Below are 23532 nucleotides of genomic sequence, written 5' to 3' on the forward strand. Positions count from 1 at the left end.
CTGGAGTCCTTAATTGCACTGTGGGAAGACTGTTGTTTTGTGAACTGTGGAAAAGAAAATACAGCAATAAACACAGGAGCTGCTGAAATTATGTCAGACTGTCACCCTGAGGCAGTCTCCTTTTGTCTCTCTGCCAAAGAGAACCAAGGAGAGGTGGGTTTGTTACTGTAGAAGGAAAACATTTCTTCCAAGGGAGGCAAGGAGTCAAAATCAAGCAATAATGACTTTGTTGCAGATTGCTGTCTCATATAAGATTGGAAGTACATAATTTTGAAAAGAAGGGAGGGCATTTGGGTGAAAATGACTTTAAGATTTAATGGATCATTATTAAGAAAATGTGATACTGTGCAGAAACTCAGAAATATTTTTACTTACAGTTATTTGATATCTAGCCTATTCCCAGAGATAGCGAGCCTAGATAATGCACAAGAATAATGAAAATTCAAGTGAAATTAATTGACCACAGAATGTTGAAGCTCAAGGCACAGCAAAAATACAGCCAGGGAGTGGTGAGTGGTGAGAAGAAAAGATTTGTCAACATCATTAACACTGCGTGTCTGTGTTGCAAGGACTCTTTTTTTATACCAACACTGAGATTGCACTTTGACATCCAAAAAAATTTGTATTTAATCTGACACCCAAACTGTGAAGCTTAAATTCTTCCCCAACTCAAGCCTTCTATGCAGACTTTGTGCCACCTGTGCTTTATCTTGCTCTGCCATGCCTTTTTAATGTCAAAGCTGTTTTTTCCAAAAGATCTGTTCATCTTTCACCCCACAAAAAGTCATTTTATTTTACATTGCTTTATGCTTCGGGTGACAGCTTGGCACAGGTTTTTCTAAAGGAGGTGCCCCAAAACACCTGCGAAGTTGCAACCATTTCTGCTAACATTTTATTAGCACACAGTATCTCTTCTTCCACTGCAGACATTCCTTTTCCATAGCAGCATGTTTGAAATTTTTAATTTCCTCTTTCACTTATTTTTCTTTAGGGCAGGGTTGTGTTTGTGACACAGAGTACTTTGTACATTCCAGCTACAGATTTACACAATAAGCTTAATCTTTCCTCTGCAGTATCAACACCAATCAGTCAACCGGCACAGACTGCAGTTGAACCAAACAACTGTGCAATCCTCTTCCTAATTATAGATCTGGTTTGTACCCTTCTGCAGTGTTTATACTTCAAACTGTAAATACATTCTCTTTCCGGGCCCTTTTTCTGAGTTGTTTTGTCACCTGTTCCTGCTGTTGTAACATGGTTTAGAAAAAAGTCATCTGAGCAGAGGGAGAATACAAGCAGCGCCCTGTTTACTGTTTGTCTGTGATGCCACTCTGACAGCTGAAGCAAAAGAACAGATTTTTTTTCACTGAATGGATGCTTTTTTGGCTAGAAGCTCTAGTGTGAAATGTATGTGGAAGCAACAGCTTGCATCTCTCTGTCGAAGCTGTTCCTTTGGCCCTCTAAACTGTTATTTTGTAAATGGACATGCTTACTTTGGTCATGGGAATATGGTATGCTTAAAGTTTATGGCTGATTGCCATAATTTTGAGGTGAGGGCTTTCAAGAAGTGAGGCTCAGCCACTGTAGGGTTAGGCATGCAGCTAGCCACGGGGTTTATATATAAATGAAATTATTGCTGTAATTTACAAAAGTTGGCTCCAAGCAACTGTTGCTTTCCCTGTTTTTGTCCCTGCCCTCTCATGCAACATGACTTCTCATCCTGTAATCCATCCCTAACAGAAGAGGGGGGAGTGTATAGTGGTTCCTCAGCAAACTGTAAATGCCGTGGAAGGCTGGTTTTAACGAGCAATTCTCCATGCCTTTGTGTCTGCTGTAAGCAGCGATGGGAGAGGGGAAGAAACGAAGGGGAGCAAGTGGCTGTGGAAGGTGGGGAGCTCTACTGGGAGAGCAAGAAAATCGGTAAGAGGGGTGGCTGTGTTCCTTTGATAGAATCAGAATCGTTATGGTTGGAAAAGACCTTTTAGATCATCGAGTCCAATGGTTACCCCAACACTGCCAAAACCACCGCTAAACCATGTCCCTCAGCACCACATCTGCAGGTCTTTTAAATGCCTCCAGGGAGGGCGACTCTACCACTTCCCTGGGCAGCCTGTTCCTTTGACAACCCTTTTGGTAAAGAAATTTTTCCTGATACCCAATCTAAACCTCCCCTGGTGCAACTTGAGGCCATTTCCTCTTGTCCTATCGCTTGTTACTTGGGAGAAGAGACCAACCCCCCCTCACTACCCCCTCCTTTCAGGGAGCTGTAGAGAGCGAGAAGGTCTCCCCTCGGCCTCCTCTTCTCCAGGCTGAACACCCCCAGCTCCCTCAGCCGCTCCTCACAAGACTTGTCCTCCAGACCCCTCACCAGCTCCATTGCCCTTCTCTGGACACGCTCCAGCATCTCAATGTCTTTTCTGTGGTGAGGGGCCCCAAACTGGACACAGTGTTTGAGGTGGTGCCTCACCAGTGCTGAGTACAGGGGGACCATCACTGCCCTGCTCCTGCTGGCCACGCTATTCCTGACACAGGCCAGGATGCTGTTGGCCACCTGGGCACACTGCTGGCTCGTATTCAACACCCCCAGGACCTTTTCTGTTTCCAGCCCCTCTTTTCCCCAAGCTTGTGGCATTTGTGGAGTGGTTGTGACCCAGGTGCAGGAGCTGGCACTCAGGCACGTTGACCCTCACACCACTGTCCTGAGCCCACCGGTCTAGATTGCGTGTCCCAGGCCGTGGGGGTCACGCAGAGAACCCTCCCGCAGCTCTGCCCACGAGGCTGAGCTCCTCCAGCTGGGACAAGGATTAAAATCCTGCATAAAAGTGTAAAATGGGGCTCAGGACCCCCCCGTCGCCTTCCCCGGCCCGCTCCCAGCCTGCTTTTCTCACAGCGTGCCAGAAGAGGGATCCCCAGCCCAGCCTTGCCGCCGCCTCCCGCGGGCAGCGCCGGGCCCGGCCGGCCCCGCCATGGCCCGGCGGCGGGGGCCGCGCTCCCGCAGCCTTCCTTCACCGAGACCTCCCCGGGACCCTCAGCCAGGTAACGGGGGAGGGCGGGCAGGCGGCTGCCGCGGGGCCCGGCCATTTTGCCGCGGCGTCTCGCCGCTCCTCAGCCAGCCGCGACGGGAGGCGGCCGGGCCCCCTCCCCTGGAGCTCCGTGTCGGCAGTAGGGCCCCCCTCGCGGGTGGGGAAGCGCCGGAGGCGGCTGTTTTACCGGCAGCTCGGCCTGTTTACCTCGGCCCGGCTGGGGCCGGGCCCTGCACCCGTGTGCGGCGGAGCGCAGCCGTGGGCCGGGCGGGCGGGCAGAGAGCAGAAACCACAGACAGAGTGAAATTTAAATCTTTATTGCATTAATACAAAAGACAGAGACCGCGGAGGGAGGGGGGGGCAGCAGGGCTTGCTGCTCAGCTGGTGCTGGCTTTCGAGGCTGCTGCCACCAACAGCCGAAGCTTCCTCCACCCAGCAGAGGCGTTTCAGCCGCCCCAGGCTGGGGGATTGAACCACCATGCGGTGCCACCAGCCAGCGAGCTCAGGGCAGGAGGGCTTCGTCCTCTGTGCTGCACCGGGGGTGGCAGCCCCCTGCCCCTCCACAGCACAGAGGGTCCCCGTCTGGCAGCATCACAGAGCCTGATGGAAGAACATGGGGACAGGCTCGAGGTTGCTCGGCTGGGACTCGGGGGTGGCAGACCTGTGGATCAGCACGGGGTGCCTCTTGAAGGCTCCAGGCCAAGCCAGAGGAATTACTACAGAGGTCTCCAGGGATGACGCGTCTGGTTTGGAGCATCCCAGTAACCGTAACTCCTCAGTGCTCACATCAAGGGACAGGCTGGTATCCAGGGGGGCTTTTATTGATGAGATCTCCCAGCTGGGTGTAGGCATCTTCCCAAGGGTTGAGAGGTCGCCAATGAGCTCGATGCTCTTGGAGAGCAGGCTCTCCAGCTGCTTGGGCTGCTTTTCTTTCTTGCATGGCGTGGAGGTGTTCTGCGATGCCACGTCCATCAGGCAGCCGGCTCTGCTGGGGTGCTCACAGGGCAAACCGGACAGGTCAAAGGCAGCCTGGCTGTGGTGGGCCTTGCAGAAGCAGACAAGACTGTGGTCGGAGATGCCCTGGGTCAGGCTGTGCAGGTCAGTCTTCACACAGCTGCTCAGAGACTCTGACTGCTTGACAACACACACAGAACTGCCTTTTGCTGCATTGTCCAAGTCCATGAGAAACTCCCAGCTGTCTGGTTTGGAGGCATTGCTCTTGTCTACGTAATAAGTGCAAATGGGAGAAGAATGGGCATAGCTGGAGGCCCCAGCCACAAACCCATTATCCAGGACTTCCTTTATGGTCAGGATGCTGGTACCGTGCCTCTTGGTGGACAGCATGGTGCAGAATCCCACCACTGTCAGGCTTATGGAGACCAGGATGTCCCTGTTAGAAAAAACATGCTATTGCTCATTACTGTTCACTAATGAGTTGCAAGCTTAGAGTAGCTGAACTGATCTGCTGCAGAATCCCGTCTCAGTCTTGCTTAGGAGAGTAAGGAGCTGAGTGGGATCCAGGACAGGTTGGTGGGCATCCAGCCTCTCATTGTCTTCTAGATCAACACAATTGCACCAAGGCCTGTTTATTGCTCAGAGGTCATCACAGAGCATTCCTAGAGTAGTGTTTATTCAGCCTCAGCTTGTATACCACTACTTTTAGCTTTGTACCCCTGGGTGTGGAAAGTCTCAGTAAACCTCTCCATCTGCTCACAGTACTAAGATGGAGCTGGTTTTCCCTGGAGGTACAAGACACTTTATCCATGTTCCTTGAGTCAGAGGACCATTAGGGTCCATTAACCAATTAAAGTTGAGTCCTTTTAGGATTCTAAAGCTGGTCTCTGGTTAAGATGGGAGAGCAGCTCTTAAGCTTATCTTCAGTCCCACATGTGGTATCCCCCACCTGTAGGGTCCCACCACCCACACAGGGCACTGAGGAAGGTCTTTGGAGCCTTCTACTCCATGGGCAGGAACTGCCTTCATACTCCCCCTCCACCCAGGAGGGAAGTTCTCACCACAGGCTCAGCCAGCAGCTGCCTTCCCAGAGGGAACGGAGCAGGTCAGGGAAGGGGAAGGCATCTAGTATGGTCTGAAGCCATTTCTTACACTGAATGCATTAAAAGCAGAGATAAAAAGCTAGTAGATTTACTACAAAAGGGGACTGTATGGTCAGACTAGAAGGAAAATTTTCTTTAAGAGATTTAAATACTCTTTTTTTTCTTAAAGATAACTTAAATAAGTTAGTATGCAAGAAGTACCAGGGAAATAACAGGCACATGCTAAGAGGATAGACTAAAAAGCACTACTTACCTTCTGTAGGGATCCCCTTCAAGATCTTGATCCTTTTTTGCTAGTGTTACTTATGGCGGTTTTATAGTTCTGGTGGTTAATTAACAGGCTAATTTCCTAATTAAGCTAGTTTGGGAGAGGGTGGGGTCTTTGTCTGTTCCCTTTGAAGCGCAGGGGCAGTGACTGTGGGCCGTGGGCAACTGCTGGGGGCAAACGGGGTCCTGCCAGGGCTGGGGTGTGTGTTTGGCCGGGCAACCTGGAGAGCAGGAGCCGTGGTCCTCTGCTGTGGGAGGAGGAGGACACACGGAGCTTTCCTACCCAGGCACAACACTTGGGGAGGGTCCCCAACAAGGTGACATGTCTCTTAAGTTTTGTTAGCTCCCTGTGTGCAGGTTGAGCATGGACGTTCCAGTTGGGACAGGGACACGGGCAGGTGCAGGCAGAGCACGGAACCACCAGGGATCCTCAGTGCGGGTGTACGGAGCCACCAGGGACCCGATGTCACGGCGGGGTGGCTGCTCCCTCCCACTTTCCCTACGCGGTGGGACGGTGTGACATTGACAGTGGGACAGTGCCACCACCCGGCACTGCATAGAAGACAAGGGTTTTACAGCCATAATTATTTATGATGAGAGATTGTACGTTTAGCCACTTCTGTAAGGGGAAAAAACCACCACAACAAACCCACAAAAATGGTTTAACTTTTATTAGGGGATTCCAGAGGCAAAAGAAGCCGGGGGTGTGGTGACGCGATGTTGCCTCCCCGGCAGCGCCAGGCCCGAGCTGTCCCGCGGGGACCCCACGGCGCACCCCCGGAGCGGGACGTGCCGCAAGAGCCACGTGGGGAAGGCGTTTGATGTCAATTTGCTCTTTTTTCGCCCTTTTTGATGGGAACCGGCTGCGGGGGGCCCCGTGGCCGGTTGTTGTCCGTGGCGTGAGGTGACCCCCCCAGCAGCGCGGTGACAGAAGCGAACCCCTTCCCACAGCTCGGCAACGCCGTGAACTGAGGGGGTTCCCGGTGCACCCCCAGCCGCCATCCCGGCGGGGCTGCTGCGGGTTTTGGGGGGCGGCAGGTGACCGGGCGGAGGGGGGATCCTCCTGCCCGCGCCCAGGGCTGCCTGCTGCGGTCGTTTCGGGGGGCTCGGCTCGGTGTCCCCCCCCCCCGGGCCGTAGGGATCTCACCGGGGGTCCCCACTGTCCCCCCGGGGGCGGGGCGGGCGGGCGCCCTCCCGCGCGCGCCTCTTTGTGCGGGCGGGAGGCGGCAGCGCGCATGCGCGGCCCGGCCCCGCGCGGGCGGGGGGGCGCCGTTGGCGCGAGATAGGAAAGTGCCAGTGCCGCCCGGCCCCGCCATGGCGCGCCGCAGCCGCGGGTGAGTGCGGGCCCCGCCGCGGCCACCGGGGCTCCGTCTGCCGGTTCCACCGGGGTGGGCGTGAAGGGGGGTGTGGGGCAGCCCTGTGCCTCACCGCCGCGCGGCCACCTCTACCCCCGCCCCGGACGGCCCGTTCCCGCTCTCCGGCCGGGTGGCGGGAGGGGCCCGCACCCCTGGGCCCGCATCTTCGGGCTCCGCGTTCTGCGGGCCCCCGCTCTAAGGGCTCCTCCTGGCCCCACCCGGGAGCCGGGGGTGGGCCTGGCGTTGCCCGCTCGGGAGTGGGGGGGTGGCCGGGCAGGCCGGGGGGGTCCGGCGGGTGATGTGCCGCACTCCCGGCACTCGCTGGCCGGCTCCTGGCTGCTTCTCCTGTCCCTTCTGTCCGCTCCAGCAGTGCGGGAGACTGGTGAGCTGTAGAGAGGGGACATGGTGCCAGTCCCTAGACACAAAGCCCACTCAGAGGGACAGAAGGGAGCAGAAATGAAGACAAATGCTCCTTCCCCTGCTCTCGGCAGCATTAAAATGGCTAGTGTGCCCCGGGAGCCCAAAGCTGAGGGAGCCCTTTAAACCTGGAGTGTCCATCGGAATGCCTGTAAGATGTCAGGGTCCAGTGCTGGAAGAGAGTAGATCTGGAGCGCTGCTCTGCAGGCTGCTCTCTGGAGCTCTGCTCTACGTGGTGGAGGTTGTGCTCTCTGCTGCATTTTCGTCAGAGGTGGAAAATATAACCTTTGTTTATCCTCTAGTGAGGACCAGGATGAGCTGCATTACCAGGATACCGACTCGGATGTGCCGGAGCAGCGGGATGGGAGGTGCAAAGTCAAGTGGACACAAGAAGAGGTGAGTGAGAGCCCGATGCTTGCTGGGAGCGGGTGCTTTGGGACAAGGCCTCTGGCATGGCACCTGGGGCATGGCTGTCTCCCACTGGCCGTGACACCACCTCCTGCTGTCTTGCTACTGGAGAAGATCATGTATCTGTTTTGCTGATGTGAGCCGAGGTCTTACTGAGGCTGGGACTTTGAAGTGTAGCCTGGAAAGCAACAGCTCCAACCACTTTAGCTTTAAGCCTTGAGTGAGGCATTTGCATCCTGCAACGGTCTTGTGAGCAGAGAGGCTTTCCAGAGGATGTCTGAGGCCTCTAGAAAGCTGAATTGTGCAGTGGAAATGTCCTCCCTTTTCTGTAGCAAAAGCAGGGAGCATTGAGACTCGTGGCTTAGTCATCCTGGCGGAGAGCCCAAATTAGTTGCGATATTCATAGAATCGTTATGGTTAGAAGGGACCTTTAAGATCATTGAGTCCAACAGTTAACCTAGGACTGCCAAGTCCACCACTAAACCACGTTCCTCAGCACCACATCTACCCATCTTTCAAATACCTCCAGGGATGGCAATTCAACTGCCTCCCTGGGCAGCCTGTTCCAATGCTTGACAACCCTTTCAGTGAAGAATTTTTTCCTAATATCCAATCTAAACCTCCCCTGTTGCAGCTTGAGGCCATTTCTTCTTGTTCTGTTGCTTGTTACTTGGGAGAAGAGACCAACTGCCACCTCACTACAACCTCATTTCTCTTTCGAGGGGTCTGAACACCCAGTAGTGTGGTGTGTGGAGATCAAAGCCTTGGGCTTGTGTTTGGCAGGGAATTATTTCGTGCTTCTGTTTGTCCAGCCAGAGCACATGGGCAAGGACACCTCTGGCAGGCTTTTTGTGAGCTGTAAGAGTTGTCAAGCCTGGGCTATAGCGGGGTTCATGAAGGAAATGCTGTAGAGCCCAGTAGCGCTGAAAGACAGTAGACCACTGGGCTAATGGTGATACACTTAAACCAGTCAGCTTCCTTGGCCAGGCAAAAGCAGTGGCTGAGCTGGGAGATGGACTGTCTGGTCAGGGATGTACTGGGGCTGGATAAGCAAGTAGCCTTGGCCACACGGTTTGAGCCAGACTGTACTGGAACAGAGCTGAGCTTTTGTTTTCTACTCACTGTATGAGTTTGTCCTAGTACAGAGCCCCGAACCAAACGATCTGTTCCAGTTGGGCTCCACGCAGTGGAGTGTTGCTAAAGGACGGAGTACCTTCCAAACGACAAAAAAAACCTTCTTGACAGTTCGAAATGCGTAGCTTGTTCTCTTGATGCTGTCAGCCCAGGGGTGCCTGTGGCGTGTGTTGCCTCAACGTATGTGAAAGTGCATGTCTTTGTTCTTTGCAGGATGAGCAGCTGAAGATGTTAGTAAGACATTACGGGCAGAATGACTGGAAGTTCCTGGCCAGTCACTTTCCTGTAAGTGACCCCTTGCCCAGCTGGGAATCATAGTGTTTGCATGTTGCTGCTTGTGCTCAGTGCGCTGGTTCCTCTGTGACTGTGCAGCACCTTGCACAGTGGGACTCTGTTCTGTGACTGCAGCTCCAGGCTGTGAAACGGTGCTCCTTCAGGGCAGGGGAGATATCCTTGCATACAGGACTTTCAAGGGCAAATCTGTTGGAGCTGGGATGAGGAATTGAGGTTCCTGTCCCTGTTTTCTGTGCCCAGTGCCCTAGTCTGTGTTCTCCTTGTGCTTCTGCAGGTTTTCTCTGTGTGTGTGGACTGCTGTTGCTTCAGGGGTTTTTGGAGTCTCTGGTCTAATGCGTGACACTCTCATTCCTTTCCTAGAACCGCAGCGATCAGCAGTGTCAGTACCGGTGGCTGAGAGTGCTGAATCCGGACTTGGTTAAGGGCCCTTGGACCAAAGAAGAGGACCAAAAGGTGAGTCGGGGCAGGAGAGGATCTGAGCATTGGACTTTCTGCAGAGAAGATGGAGGTGTCAGACCCTCATGTCTTTTCTTGTGAACTTTGGGTAATTCTTCCCAATGGTGGGTCCCCATGAGAGCAGCATTCTGACCTGTTCTGAGAGACTAATGCGGCCATGGTCATGACGAGCATAAACAGGTCTAGGCCTCTTTAGCTAAACACCTTCTCCCTTTCACACAGTACTGCTACAGTAGGCTGCCAAGGGAGAGACAGAAAAGGGAATTAATTCATCTGCCTGCTGGCAGATCTCTACCTGACCTGGCCATGTTGACTTAAGAGAAAAATAAAATTGGCATTTCCTGTGCCACAGTAGAGTTCTGTGCCTGAAGTGGACGTCTGAGGTTGGCTTGGTGAATCATGACTTTTGCTAGCCTGTTTCTTTGCTGATTCCAGAGTGAGCTGAGAAGGAACAGCTCAGATAGACTCATCTTGATGTACTTAAGAAAAGTTGGAATGAATTCCAACTTCTACCAAGGTTTCCTGCTGCAAAATTTACTAGTTTGTCGTAGTCTCTCTAACACTTCTGCTCCCCTAATTCATTCCCTTTTGATCCCATTACAGGCTGTTACAATCCCTTTTGCCTGCCATCTGCGTGTTATGTCAAGCACATCCTAAGGAAGCTTATCATGATGTCCTTCCACCTTCCTACAGCAGAGCAATAGCTGCCTGCTTTCCCCTTCCCTTTGCGTGTCCTGACACTGACAGCCTACCCAGTCATGGTGCCTGCTGCCATCCTGGCCAGGCTGGGCTCCAGCTTTCTCCTCCTGACACTGCACATTGCTTTGCCCTGCAAGCACTCCAGCTCCTTGGCCTGTCCTTCAGTTTGGTGTCTTTTGTCCATTTGTCTGTGCTTGATAATCAGGATTTTGTGGTAGGGACATTTGTTATAGGCCAAGAGCACTGTGAGCATCACCTGGCTACCGTACCTTTCAGCTGGGCGCAGCTGACCAGGGTAGAAATGCTTTTTGAGAACCCTTCAGCCTCCTCTCTAAGATTTTGATGGGCTGAAAGTTGCAGGCAATAGATTGTTTTGTTCTGACACTGCTGTGGATGTATCTTGGGGCCTCAGAACAGATTCCCTGCACAGAAGCATTTGCACTGAGCCTCAGGCAGAAGTGAGAAAGCGCTGGGTGAAGGGGAAGTAGCAAAGTGAATGGCTCTTAAGTAAATATTGTTAGTTCTTGCTTTGGAGTTTTCACTATGTGTCCTGGTGCCAGTGGGGCATGGAGCTGCAGGCCCTGGCATGTCCTAGGTATAGCACCCTCTGTTGTAGGGAGGCTGTGCCCCTCTGTCCCAGCGGGCAGATCGTGCAGAGCTCATGGGGACTGTTATGTGGCCAGGTCCTTGGTAGGAGGGAGGGCAGAGGAGCTTGGCCCTCACTCAGAAGCAGGCATGTGTGTCTAAATCTGGGCACCTCTGCCTCTGGTGCACCTGCCGGTCTCCACCTCATCTTCTGTGAGCGGTGATCTGCATTGACGTGCCATGTGGCAAAATGTCTGTGTGGAAATAGCCTCTTTCCGACATTCGGCTGAGTTGTTGCTCACAAGTGTTAGTACACCTGAGTGTCAGTGCTGGATCCCTCCAGCTTTTTCTGTTTGCCCTTACCTGGTCCCAAGAGAGGTGAAGAGCAAAACCTGAAGATGACTGTATTGACCTTCCCCTCCTTTATTCCTTTTCCTTATTTCCCTCCCTCTCTCTTCGAAGGTAATTGAACTGGTTAAAAAATATGGCACCAAACAATGGACGCTGATAGCCAAGCACCTGAAAGGGCGGTTAGGGAAGCAGTGCCGGGAACGCTGGCATAACCACCTGAACCCTGAGGTGAAGAAGTCCTCGTGGACAGAGGAGGAGGATCGCATCATTTTTGAGGCCCACAAGGTCCTGGGGAACCGTTGGGCAGAGATTGCCAAGCTGCTGCCAGGGAGGTAGGACCTCTTTGCTTGCTGATGCCTTCACAGCTGGGTGGCCTGTGGAGATCCATGTGTTGGGCTCACAGGATGGGGCTGGAGAGCATGTAGGAGCTGTTAGCTGTGCTTTACAGCTGCTGCAAATGGTGATTTCTATTTCCTTCTGCTTTCTCTGCAGGACCGACAATGCTGTGAAAAATCACTGGAACTCCACCATCAAGCGGAAGGTGGACACAGGAGGCTTCCTCAATGAAACTAAGAAGTCCAAGTCACTGTACTTGCTCGTGGAGGTAGATGACAAGGAGAGCCAAAGTCAAACGAGAGCTGGGAGCCAGGTACTGCACCAGCACATTTGCAGCAGGCAGCCGGGTCAGTCCCCTGCTCTGCTAATGCGTATCAGAGCTGCTCATCCACCCTTCTGCTGCCTCTCACGCTGCCTTTGCCACAGCCTTGTGTCTACATAGACAGTCTGTGCCTTCTCCCAGCCTTCTCCAAGACTCCGATTCTTGGGAGATCTCTCCCTCCAGGAGCTAGAGGTGTACTGTGAGCCTGAGTGTGCTATCCAGGCAGAGGACAGCAGTCTGCTAGCGCTGTTACCTTGCCAATCCCAGCATCGGGTCTGTCTTGGAGACCGAAGATTTTTTTGGCTCTGTTGTGCTGTTGCTGGTGGGAGAAGGAGGTTGCTGCAGACAGTGTGGGGGACATGGTGAAGAGGTATTGTGTTCCTTTTCTCTAAAAAAGGAAGTAGGGGAAGTACACCCATTTGTTCTTTCATGAAGAAGGCATGTAGTTTTCAAAGGCAGACTCTTGAAAAGTAGGAAATGCAGAATTAGTGGTACCTGCTGAGCCTTCGTTCAACTCTTTCCTGGGATACTATTAAGTGAAATCTTCAATTAAATAGTCCTGTGCTCATTCTGTTGCATGGACTCCTGCTTGGATGGTGTGTGGGACAGAGAAGTGAGGGAGAATGGGGATGTGAAACAAACTGAATGGCAGGTAGGAGAGCAGGCGGAGCTGAATGTGTCCAGGGACCCTTGCTTTTTGTCTCCAAGAACTTGATATTGTTCCCTTGGTTTCTACTAATGGCTGGACTTTCTTTGTCGTGTGCACAAAGACTGTCCTGCCAAACTGGCCAGTCAATATCTCTGAAATAAAGGAAGAAGACGTCAGTGATGAGGAAGTGACGGGTGTGCAGGAGTTGCCCTCGGAGCTGCCAGCTGCCGAACTAGCAGAGCATAACGCTGAGGGGACCCCAGATGATGCGGTGCCTGAGGATGCCTCTTCATTTGTCACATCACCGTACAAATGGGTCGTCGAAGCTGCCAACTACTTGTGCCCAACATCTGTGCCAGCCTTCAATGAAGCTCTGGACATGATTGAATCTGTAAGTAACAGACCCTTGCTTCCCCAGCTAATATAGGGAGACTGATTGCTACCCTTTTCCCTTGAGTGAACTTATTGGGTCCCCTTGCTTATCACCATGGGCATTCTGGGGAGGGCTGGGTCTGTCGCTGGCTTGCGACTTCCCACTGTTTCTTTTCCAAGGCTGGATTAGGCCTTTCCAGCTCTGACAGTACTGCTCTGGGCTTGCAGATTCCCCTAGGTGGGTGTCCTTGTGCACGGACTCTGGTGGTGTGGGAGGCTGTAGGTGCTGGCAAACCTGATCTCAAGCTCTCCTCTATCAGCCAGAGTGACCCCAGCTCCCCCTTTCATAGCAGTTCAGGCCCATGCTCGTGGGCTTTCGTTTCCCTCCTGTTATGGGATGGGATAGCACAGGACAGACTACGAACAGGCCAGGCCCACCTGTTGGTAGGACAGACCCCTTCACACTGGGGTGATGCTACCACTTGCTTTCAGTGGAGGTAGCTTCACTGAAACTAGTAATTTTGGGCCAGTCCAGCAGTGCTGTGGTCCCCAGGGTGATGGAGTGACACCAGGGCAGGAGGCTGGCTAGAATCAACAGAGCACTTTGCTGACATCAGAGGCAAATGTCACTGCAGTCCCCATCCTGCCTGAGGAACTTATGAGCTGATTATCTGCGAAGGATCCACTTTGCACGTGTATAGAAGGACAGAGAGTCTCTGCCCAAGGCTTAAAGGCCCATCTGTGGGTCCTTAGGGGCCTGCTTGTATGGTACTTGGGGTATTGGTGGGGTTGAGCTGCGAAGCATCGGATCTCTGAACTGGTCTGGTTATTTTTAATCTACTTCTAGCAGTGGGTGTTACGGCAGAGCCCTGTGTCCAGCTGTGTTGGTGTGCCCAAGACTGTGGTTTGGTGTTGGGTGACAGTCGCTTCATTCAGCCCCTGTCCCCAGACCTATCCCCAGCTGCTTTTTTTGTCCCCTCTGTGTGGGGATGCAGCTGTTTGTGCAGCTGTGCTGTGAACTGAACTGGGAAACCAACCTTGCGTAAATAGAAAAATCTGCCCTACGCACAAGCAGCAGCTTTTGGCTGGGTCAGTTCCCTGCTCTGGTTCTCAGCTGTGCTGGCAGCAGATGGGAGGAGGACTTGAGCCCTTCTTTAGCCAGGCTCCTTGCAAAAGCCAGTGCAATCTCATACACCCACTTATTTCACCTCCTAGTTCATCTCTGCACCTGCACCAGTTGGCTGCTCAGCTTTCCTTCCTGGGCTGCTTCTAATGGTTTCCCTTGTCTGCAGGACCCAGATGGGTGGTGTGATCTGACCCAGTTTGACCTCCCTGAGGAACCATCTGCCGGCAGCAGCAGTAGCAGCAACAGCCCAGTGAGGCAAACCCCCAGCAAGCCGTTGCCGTCCCTGCCCAATGTGACTGAGTACCGCCTGGACGGCCACACCATCTCTGACCTGAGCAAGAGCAGCAAGGGGGAGCTCATCCCCATCTCTCCGCACGCAGAGGTGAGCTTTGGCACTCCGCCCTCTGTGCTGAAGAGGCAGAAGAAGAGGAAGATCTCCCTCTCCCCTGTCACCGAGAATGCCACCAGCACCAGCCTTTCCTTCCTTGACTCCTGCAACAGCATGACGCCCAAGAGCACCCCTGTCAAGACATTGCCCTTCTCTCCATCTCAGGTATGGAGCAATGGCAGAGCCCAGTCTGTGCTCACCTGCTTGGGCTTCGTAATGAGCTAATAAGTATGTTAGTGCTCTATCTGCTTGCCATAATCCTCGTATTCCCATCAGCTCTGCCAGCTTTGTGTTTCTTCTCCCTTGAATGAGGCAGTGCCAGTGCACAGGGTGTGTGTCTGCTAAAACAAGGTGCAGAGCTGGGTTTTGGCTCTGCTCGTCTTCACTGATGCCCTTCCTGTGGGAGCAGCAGCCTGTGTCTGCCTCTGGGAGCACTTGCAGTGTCGGGGAAGCCCAGCTGCCCTGTGTGAAGGACAGGACACGTGCTTGCTGTGAGGAAGCAAAAGCACTGTGCAGATCTACATGCTTGCCTGCTGCGCAATCGCTGGAGAGCCCGATGCTTCTGTCCCCCAAACAGGGCATTACTGTCCCCCAGGGCATTACCCAGTTGTGGGTAGCAGAGTGGCAACGGGGGAAAGTGGCTTTCCCTGTTTGTTTCCAGTTAAGTGAGGCAGACAGGCTCAGCAGCACACGCCTTGTGCAGATCTCGAGTTGCTGTGCTTAGGAAAATACTCCTGGGCTTGTCTGTGTTGCAGAAGAGACTCAGGATATTTCAGCCTTTGTCATGACTCCTACAGTTTCCACGCACGTGTGCACACATGGTCTCTAATATACATCACCTTGTAGCACTGTGGTGTTCAAACCCACTGGTGTATTGATGTGGAGGAGTTCTGCCTATAAAACAGAATAAAGGCTGCTGCGTTCTCCAGCACAGTTCCTACAGCTGCTCTGTTGTTCAGACCCTGTCTACTTGTGCCTTCCAGGCCATTACTTCTGCTGTTATTGCAGCCCTGGGTGGCACATGAGAGAGCACCAGAGGACAGTCTAATGCTCAGGTTCAAGTGGACCTTAAGTGCAAGGCCAACAAGAACTGGGAAATCAGAGTGGGACCCGAAATGTGTGTCTCTGCAGAGTGTAAAAGGCTGGAAGGCCTGGAGTGAATCTGAGAAGGCAAATGGCATGTCCTGCTTGTCGGGCTGAGCGTCAACCATCAGTGAATGTAACACAGCTCTTCTCCCAGTTCTCTCCCAGGGCTACAAACCTCATTCCTCATGGGAGTAAAGTTGTCACTTACTAGCTGTTGTGAAATAAAATCCTAGCAGAGATGAGACAGTTTGTCATTTTCTCACAGTTTAGGCTGAAGACAGCTCAATGCAAATTCTGTTAAATTGTATGCTGTTGTGTTACATGGACTTCACTCACGTTTGCTAACCTGAGGTCAGAAGAGACCTTTGGTGGGCTGGCATTACCTCTCCTTCACTATTTTGTTTGGCCTTATCTGGATCAGTGCTGGGAAAGACTCCGCTCCCACCCTGTAGCTGCTTGTGGTCATATCAGCTCATCCCTTATGGGAAGTGAATAATATTTATAGGAATGAGGCATCTTCTGGCAGCTTCCACGCGTGTCGTGTGTATCCATGTACAGGACTCAGTCTGTAACAGCCATCCTGATTTATATTGGGAGAGATCCCTCTTGTGCTACTCTGTATGGGAGGATGGTCCCTACTCAGGTTTTCCACCATATTTAGGAAAAAGTAATGACTTGTGATACTATGCTGGGATGCTTGAGACTGAGTTTCTTTTCTTTCTGTCCCGTGCTGTGCAGTTCTTAAACTTTTGGACCAAACAAGATACACTAGAACTGGAGAACCCGTCTCTGACCTCCACACCTGTGTGCAGTCAGAAGGTGATTGTCACCACCCCTCTGCACAGGGACAAAACCCCTCTGCTCCAGAAGAACTCAGCGTAAGTCCTTTCTTCTTCCTCCTTCTCCCCCATCCCCACCTGACCAGCGTCCTTTTCCACACAGGAGTCTGCAGCCAAGTGACCACCATTGTGCTCAGCTGCTGGGTGAGCTGTTGCCTTCTGTGCACGTCGCCCTGGGAAACAGAGCCCTGTGAGCCCTGTGCCAGCAGAGAAGGGATTTGATTTTCTCAAGAGCTGTCCAGATCCATCCCTTTAGCTCTGCACCCTCTGCTCTGCCTGACCTGAAGGGCCGTCCAGGGCAATGATTACCTGAGGCACTGTACCAGGCAGGCGGGAAGGGGTGGTCTGCACAGAGAGTGTTTTGCTGGTGGACTGAAGCAGCACCGTGTTTGGGGGTGCTGGCTGTGCTAGTGAAACGGCTCTGTCAGCCTGGTCCGGAACAGCTCCCCTGTCCAGGAGGTGCAAGCTGGCTTGGCTGCTCTAAGTGAATTTGCGCCCAGGACTTGTGCTGGTTCAGCTGTGACTGTCACAAGCCCAGGAAGCATTGCAGAGCAGGGCTGGCCTGCAGAGCTGCGTGTTGCGTGGTTCAGAGGTGCTGTACCGCTTTCTGATGAGGGTGCTTGGCAGCTGGCAGGATGGAGCAGCATAGTTGGTATGTCTGAAGGATGTTTTCTCGGCTAAAGGCTCCTCTGTGCCTGTTTGCCCTGCTCGCACCCCAGAAGCACTCCAGCCAGGCAGGTGGCTTCTGCTGCCACCACATTGAGACTCTGCAGTTGGCTCATGTAATGAGAGGGCTCAGAAGGATGGGGGTTACTTTGTGTGGGTTACAGCATGTCTCATCCTTCATCTTTCCCTCTCTGCTGCCAGGTTTGTCACACCAGATCAGAAGTATGTGGTGGACAACACACCTCACACCCCGACACCTTTCAAAAATGCCCTGGAGAAATATGGACCAATTAGGCCTCTGGTGAGTATTGGGCAGGTCTGCTGCTTGCTGGTGGAAGAGAGATAATTAATGCAAATGGGACGTGGGGTAGGTTGCAGTGGAGCTGTGAAACAGCCGTTATCTGTGGCGTAACAAAGTACAGTTTGGTAGTGCTAAGCTGAGATGGGAGGGTGAAGGGGACATTATCACAGTGAATATGTCATGTTGAGTAGCTACAGGACTTCTAGCTCCTCTGTAAATCAGCTAAAAATGGCAAAACCTGCCCTTTAATCCGGCTGCAGTGCTTGGCTCCTTATGACCTTGAGGAAAAGCAAGGAAATGATCTACCTAGGCATCCCTGTGGAACTGGGTCTTTTAATGCGGGTGTTGTGGGGATGGCAGTTTCCAGTATCGCAGGCCTTCTGTGCATGCTGGTCTTTGATGGCATGTTTGGGGTTCAGATGATAAGAGTCTCTCATGTTCATTCTCCCACTGTGGGCTCCCCTGGCTCCGTTATCCATTGAGGGAAATAGTAGGGAGTCTGCCCAGCATACAAATTATTTTGTCTTGTGCTCTCTGTCCTCCTTTTCGCACCAGCCGCAGACTCCTCACCTGTTTTCGCACCAGCCGCAGACTCCTCACCTGGAAGAAGACTTGAAAGAAGTGCTCCGAAGCGAAGCTGGCATCGAACTTATCATAGAGGATGACATGAAGCCTGAGAAACAGAAGAGGAAACAAGGGGTGAGCTGATTTTTGCATACAATACCTGCTGCAGCGCTGCCCTGTGCTGTTGAGGGGTGTTTTGTTCATCCTGCTGTTAATGTCAGAAAGTTTGGGTTTGAAGAGGTGCCTGTGATTAAGGCCTGCTTAAAATACTACCAGATGTGTCCTGGCTTGTGGTAAACTCAGGCATGCTAGGAGATCCCGTGTCCCTAACCTACAGGAGGGACTCATGGCACACTTGAAGTGTCTGCAGCAAGTTGGGCTCCCAGAAGGCTGTGGGCTGATGCGCAAAGTCTCTTGTCTCAGTTGCCCTGGTGGCCTTCCTCCTCTAAATTGGTGTCTCTTGGTGCCAGGAGGAGAGCATTGGAAGCTGCTGTGCCCTTTTCCAGAGAAGGCTGCAGCGTACCTTCTTCCTGAGGTGCTGGTGCACTGCAGAGCTGGGGTGATGTGGGCTTGGTGTGCACCCTGAACCCTGAGGATGTCAATTCACCGGGTTGATTCATGCTGACACTCGTATTTCTGTGTCCCCCAGTTGCGCAGGAGTCCCATCAAGAAGGTCCGCAAGTCTCTGGCCCTGGATATTGTGGATGAAGATGTGACGCAAAATACGCCTGCCCTCCCCAAGACTATCTGTTTCAAAAGAGCCCAGGTGAGGGGATAACTGTGCTCGGAGCAGGGGTGGAGCTGGCTTCTGCTCCAAAGAAACCCCATGCAAAGCAGCAGCAGGAGCTGTGCCACCTGCAGCTGCCTTTGAACAGTGCATGTGGATGAAGGGCTGGATTTGTTAGCTGGCCTTTTGGCCAGGCCAAATATCAGTGCTGTTAGGGCAAATTAACTTGTTTCCTTATTTCCCCCCTCTCCTCCTCCCCTGCTTTGCAGCCTGTGAATTTCCTGTCGAGGTCCCTGAACCTCTCCTCCTCAAGCAGGAAGAATGACAGTGGTTTGCTCAACAGAGCCTTCGTGCAAGTGCAACCAGAGAAAATGTCCTACACGAAAATGCCGAGCCATTTCAGACCACCAGCACCGGTAAGCCCTGCAGCCACTGCCCTCCCAGTCAGAAGGTTAGCTGGTAGTGCAGCCCTGGTCCCTCCTTGGGAGGAGGAACAAGGGGACAAAGCTCTGTGCAGTCCTGCATAGAGTCCTGTCCTGAGACAATCCTCCATGCTGTCAGCGCTGTCTTTGCGCCCAGGCTTGGGTCAAGTCATGGGAGTGCTCTGGTAGCGTGAATGAGGATGGAAATACGTGCTCTCCATGGCAGGGCGTGAAACTGCAACTGGGGCCAAGTGTGGGGGTGTTTTCAGGTCCCAGGAAGAGCCCAGTTACAGTGTTGTCTTCACTGAGCAGCCTTGGCTCAACTTTCACTAAACACTGCAGCAAGGAGGGTTGCAGCCGTCCCTGGATTAGAGCTGTCTGTTGTGAAAGCTCTTTCTCCTGACAAATAAGTACTCCTGAGCCAGAGTAATTCCTTCCTCTCCTCAAAATAAACCCTACTTAAACACTTCCATTTCTCCTCCTGTCCTAAGCAGGGTTGTATTTTCCAGAGAGCTAATAGATCTGTATAAATAAAGCTTTGGGAATGACTTGAAGGTGACAGTAAGGCAGCTTGCATGGCGTGCAGTGAAATCCCATTGCCCAAAACCAGCAGAGCTGTCTGCGATGTTGTTAGGCTCTCAGGATTTATTGTGCCGGACTGGTGTTGCTAGCAGTGGCAGTTATTTATTAAGGAAGCTCACCTGGCTGTGGGCTGAACCTAAAGCAGTCCCAGAGCCATGCTATGGCCGCATGAGGTGTTGTTACTGTAAGCAGATGCTGAAGCTCAAGCTCTGGGTGTTTGCAGTGCACGTTAAACGGGTATTTCCAGTCCAGGGAACTGTGTATCTCTTGGCTGCGTTTATCAGAGGATTTGCAGGGGTTTTCCTAGAGGTTCAAGGCGCCTCATGGGAGCCCTTTTTGCATGCAGTTGCTGAAACTACAGGCATCGAATTGCTGTTAAGGATGGCCTTTGACCAATCTAGACTTGGAGATGAGCAGCTCATGTAGGAATTGAATAAACCCCAAAGCTGTTCTTGAATCCCTTCCATCCCTCTCGAATCTGTAGCGCAAGGAGCTTCACTGGGTTTGTGCTTTGGGGGTTTTGTCTCAAGCCAAGTGAGGGGAAAACCCTGAAAGGATACATGGGTTGTCTTGAAATGGAGCACCTGACTCTCGGCTGTCAGGAGCAAGTTCCTCCTGGCTGCAAGATGGGTGCTCCTAAGTCCCAAGTTTTATTTCCCTTGGGTAGAAGATAGCTGTTAGTTTTATTTATTTTTGCAGCCTTTTAAAACAGGATATTGACATTGTGTTTGTCCTCTCCCTTAACTGTGTTGTACATGTGCTTTCTTTTCCCTTTGTAGATGACCAGGGCTTGGAAAGCGGTGGCCTGTGGTGGAACCCGAGACCAACTCTTCATGCAGGAGAAAGCTCGACAATTTTTGGGCATGTTGAAACAGAGTCACACATCAAGGACCTTAATCTTATCATGAAGGATTGTTCTGCTTTTTTTTTTATTTTATTTTTTTAAAATGTTTTTATAAGGGGAGGGGGAGCCACAGGAAAAAATATCCTCGGCCAGGCTATAGTATGTATGGGTGGTTTCTTTCCTTCCATTCCCAGGTAGGTCTATATTGTAATAAATTGGGCTAACTGCTGGCTAATGTGTGGAATGCAAATTTTGGGATCATTACAGAAAGGCAAATGAGGGAGGGGATGGATGGATGGAGAGCTAATGGCAAGACCTCTCTGTGCAAGACCTGGGCTCTGCAAAAGTAGAAACAGGCGGCCGTGTTCCACCTTGGAGCAGCGTGTGCAGCAGGCGGCGGAGACCGGCCTCGCAGCCTGCCTGGATTTCACGTTGGCTGCTCTGGTACCTTGGAATGGCTTTTGTGAAGGTTCCTGCATGTCTTGTGTCCCACCTTCTGGCCTTCCCGGGGATGAAGCGGTTCCCCCTCACTCAAGGAAGAGGGAGGGTGTTGTGCACTTGTGGGAGATGTGCTTCGGGGTGACCTGTGTTTGGCGTCGGCCCTTTGCTCCCTGTGGGGCTGTTTGTACTGCCGTGCTGCGGGGAGGGGGGGAGCGGTGGGTGCCTCTCCTCAGGGCTGTGCTCCCTCTCCAAATAAACGATGGTGCTAACATCACCCTGTTGCTCCGACTCTGACTCTGCCTGGGGCCTCACCACGCTCGGGGGGAGGCAGTGCTGTGCCGGTGCGGCGAGATGCAGCAAAGCACTGGTTTTCATGTGGGATCTTTTACTTGCTGGCAAATGGCTGAATTCTTTTTAGCTTCTCAGTGTGGGGGGAGAAAGGGATGGTTTCCCCCCAACCCTCAGTAGGTTCATCAGCTGTTTCAAAATGGTTTTGGCTACTTCATGGGAAGGTGTTTGAGCTTAGCGTGGCTGGGATCTCTGCAAAGTTGCAGGAGTTGGTGGAGGCTGCAGAGAGCCGTGGGCTGGAGAATGGCACCAGGAGCGCGTGATGTAGCAGAGCCTCTTCTGTCCTCCCTTCGGAGGCCAACGCTGCATCCATGTAGCTGTTTCAGTGCGATAACAGTAGTACAGTGTCCTGTTTTGACATAGCCAGGGATGGAATGTGTCAATTGTAGCAGTGTATTAGCTTTTTTATATTGCAGTATGTTAGCTTTTGCAGTTGGAAAGGTGCTGGAAAAAACTGAAGAGCGACTCGCTGGTTAGAGCAGCAGATGAACAGCTCTTTGGGTGAGCTCTGGGGCTGTGATGTGCCATCCTTTGTAAGCCGCCAAAGCCATGGTGGCAGATCTGCCTCTGGCTGGGTGCAAATAAGAGGGTCCGTTCAGCCCTGTGCCCCCTAATGGGGTCAGTGTCTGCAGTCCCTTTGCAGGGTGGAAAAACAGCAGGGCTGTAGAAATCTTCTTTTTTTTTTTTTTTTTTAAGGTTGTGGCTTACATTGGAAACAGTAAAAAAAAAAAAAGTCTTTACTGACAAACTTGTTAATAAAACCTTGGATCCTGGGAAATAAGGGAGTTTTCGAAACCCAGCTCATTTTTCACTTCTACAAGCTCTGGGCCAAAGTAAATCCGTGAAGTCATTTTTATTTCTGTTTCTCAGCGCTGCAATGTTTGCTTTGGAAAGAGGGCTGGGACCACTTGTCTGAAAGCCTGGCTTTAGCTGTTTCAATTCCTGTTGTTATTTTAAGAGAAATCATCATAAACCCATGCCTCTCTGCTCAGGTTTTAGCAGGCTCAGCTGTTCCTGCACTAGGTCACTTTCCAAAGCTAAGCTTAGTCTTGCTTTTCCTTCCCGGAGACGACATGAGCCGGGAGTCCTGAGCAGGCAGTGTCTGCTGGGGAGTAAATCAGCGTGTGAGCCTGGCACATATGTTTGGGAGCTGCCCCTAAATTAAAGGATTATGAAGCTGAGAAGTATTAACTGCTGCTCTGATGCTGTAAATCCAGATAGCGCCGGGTCTCCTGCGTTGCAGAGTGTTCATTAAGAAAGACTGAGGGGCAGAAAAATACCAAGGAAAATTACTAAGGCCTGGCATGGGCATGGTTAATGAGTAAGAAGGCAATTAGCTTTTGACTGGGAAATGGAACTCCTAGTGTGGATGGTACCAGCCCAGCTTGGCTGTCCTGGGGCTTGGGAATAGGCGCTGCTCTGCTGGTGGTGGGGGAAAAAGGCCCTACTTAAAATCCTAGAATGATTTGGGTTGGAATGGACCTCCTTTAGAAGTCCATCTAGTCCAACCGCCCGCAATGAGCAGGGACATCTTCAACTCAATCAGGTGGCTCAGAGCCCCGTCCAACCTGACCTTGAATGTTTCCAGGGATGGGGCATCTGCCACCTCTCTGGGCAACCTGGGCCAGTGTCTCACCACCCTCAGTGTAAAATATTTCTCCCTTATATCTAGTCTGAATCTTCCCTCTCTTAATTTAAAGCCATTACCCCTTGTCCTGTTGCAACAGACCTTGCTAAAAAGTTTATCGTCTTTCTTATAAGCTCCCTTTAGGGACTGGAAGGGGCTTTAAGCTCTCCCTGGAGCCTTCTCTTCTCCAGGCTGAGCCCCACCAACTCTCCCAGCCTGTCCTCACAGCAGAGGGGCTCCAGCCCTCCCAGCATCTCTGTGGCCTCCTCTGGACCCGCTCCAACAGGTCCGTGTCCTTCTGCTATTGGTGGCCCTGGAGCTGGAGGCAGCACTGCAGGGGTGTCCCCAGAGCAGAGGGGCAGGATCCCCCCCCCCTCGCCCTGCTGGCCACGCTGCTGGGGGTGCAGCCCGGGATGCTGGGGGCTTTCTAGGCTGCCAGTGCGTGTTGACGGCTCATGTCCAGCCTTTCACCCACCAGCACCCCCAAGTCCTTGGCAGGGCTGCTCTCCATCCCTCAGCCTATGCTGGGATGGGGGGTTGCCCTGACCCAGGTGCAGGACCCTCCACTAGGCCTTGTTGAACCTCATGAGGTTCACATGGGCCCATTTCTCCAGCCTGGCCAGGTCCCTCTAGATGGCATCCTGTCCCTCAGGTGTGTCAATGGCACCACTCAGCTTGGTGTCATCTGTGAACTTGATGAGGGTGCACTCGGTCCCACTGTCCATGTCACTGATGAAGATATTGAACAGCACTGGTCCCAGTATGGACCTCTAAGGGACTGATCTCCATTTGGACATTGAGCCATGGATCAATGAATGCCACCATCCAACCACTTCCTCATCCACT

At 52.4% G+C, this 23532-nt stretch overlaps 2 protein-coding genes across 2 annotated transcripts; one reads left to right on the plus strand and one right to left on the minus strand.

The window, feature by feature from the left end:
- The first annotated feature begins 467 nt into the window (after positions 1 to 467).
- MYBL2 (MYB proto-oncogene like 2) lies at positions 468 to 20963 on the plus strand. Its single transcript, XM_063350341.1, has 15 exons — positions 468 to 509; positions 2891 to 3036; positions 7422 to 7515; positions 8875 to 8946; positions 9316 to 9408; positions 11158 to 11378; positions 11539 to 11695; positions 12475 to 12744; positions 14018 to 14404; positions 16064 to 16203; positions 17032 to 17131; positions 17717 to 17830; positions 18345 to 18461; positions 18692 to 18838; positions 20206 to 20963. The coding sequence occupies exons 1-15, from the start codon at positions 468 to 470 to the stop codon at positions 20332 to 20334; spliced, it is 2229 nt and encodes a 742-aa protein (XP_063206411.1). The 3' UTR covers positions 20335 to 20963.
- LOC134522286 (uncharacterized) lies at positions 3615 to 4367 on the minus strand. The gene has a single exon (XM_063349801.1). The coding sequence runs from the start codon at positions 4365 to 4367 to the stop codon at positions 3615 to 3617; it is 753 nt and encodes a 250-aa protein (XP_063205871.1).
- Positions 20964 to 23532: the final 2569 nt, after the last annotated feature.

Source organism: Chroicocephalus ridibundus, chromosome 12 (genome assembly GCF_963924245.1).
Source record: "Chroicocephalus ridibundus chromosome 12, bChrRid1.1, whole genome shotgun sequence".
Lineage (NCBI taxonomy): Eukaryota > Metazoa > Chordata > Aves > Charadriiformes > Laridae > Chroicocephalus > Chroicocephalus ridibundus.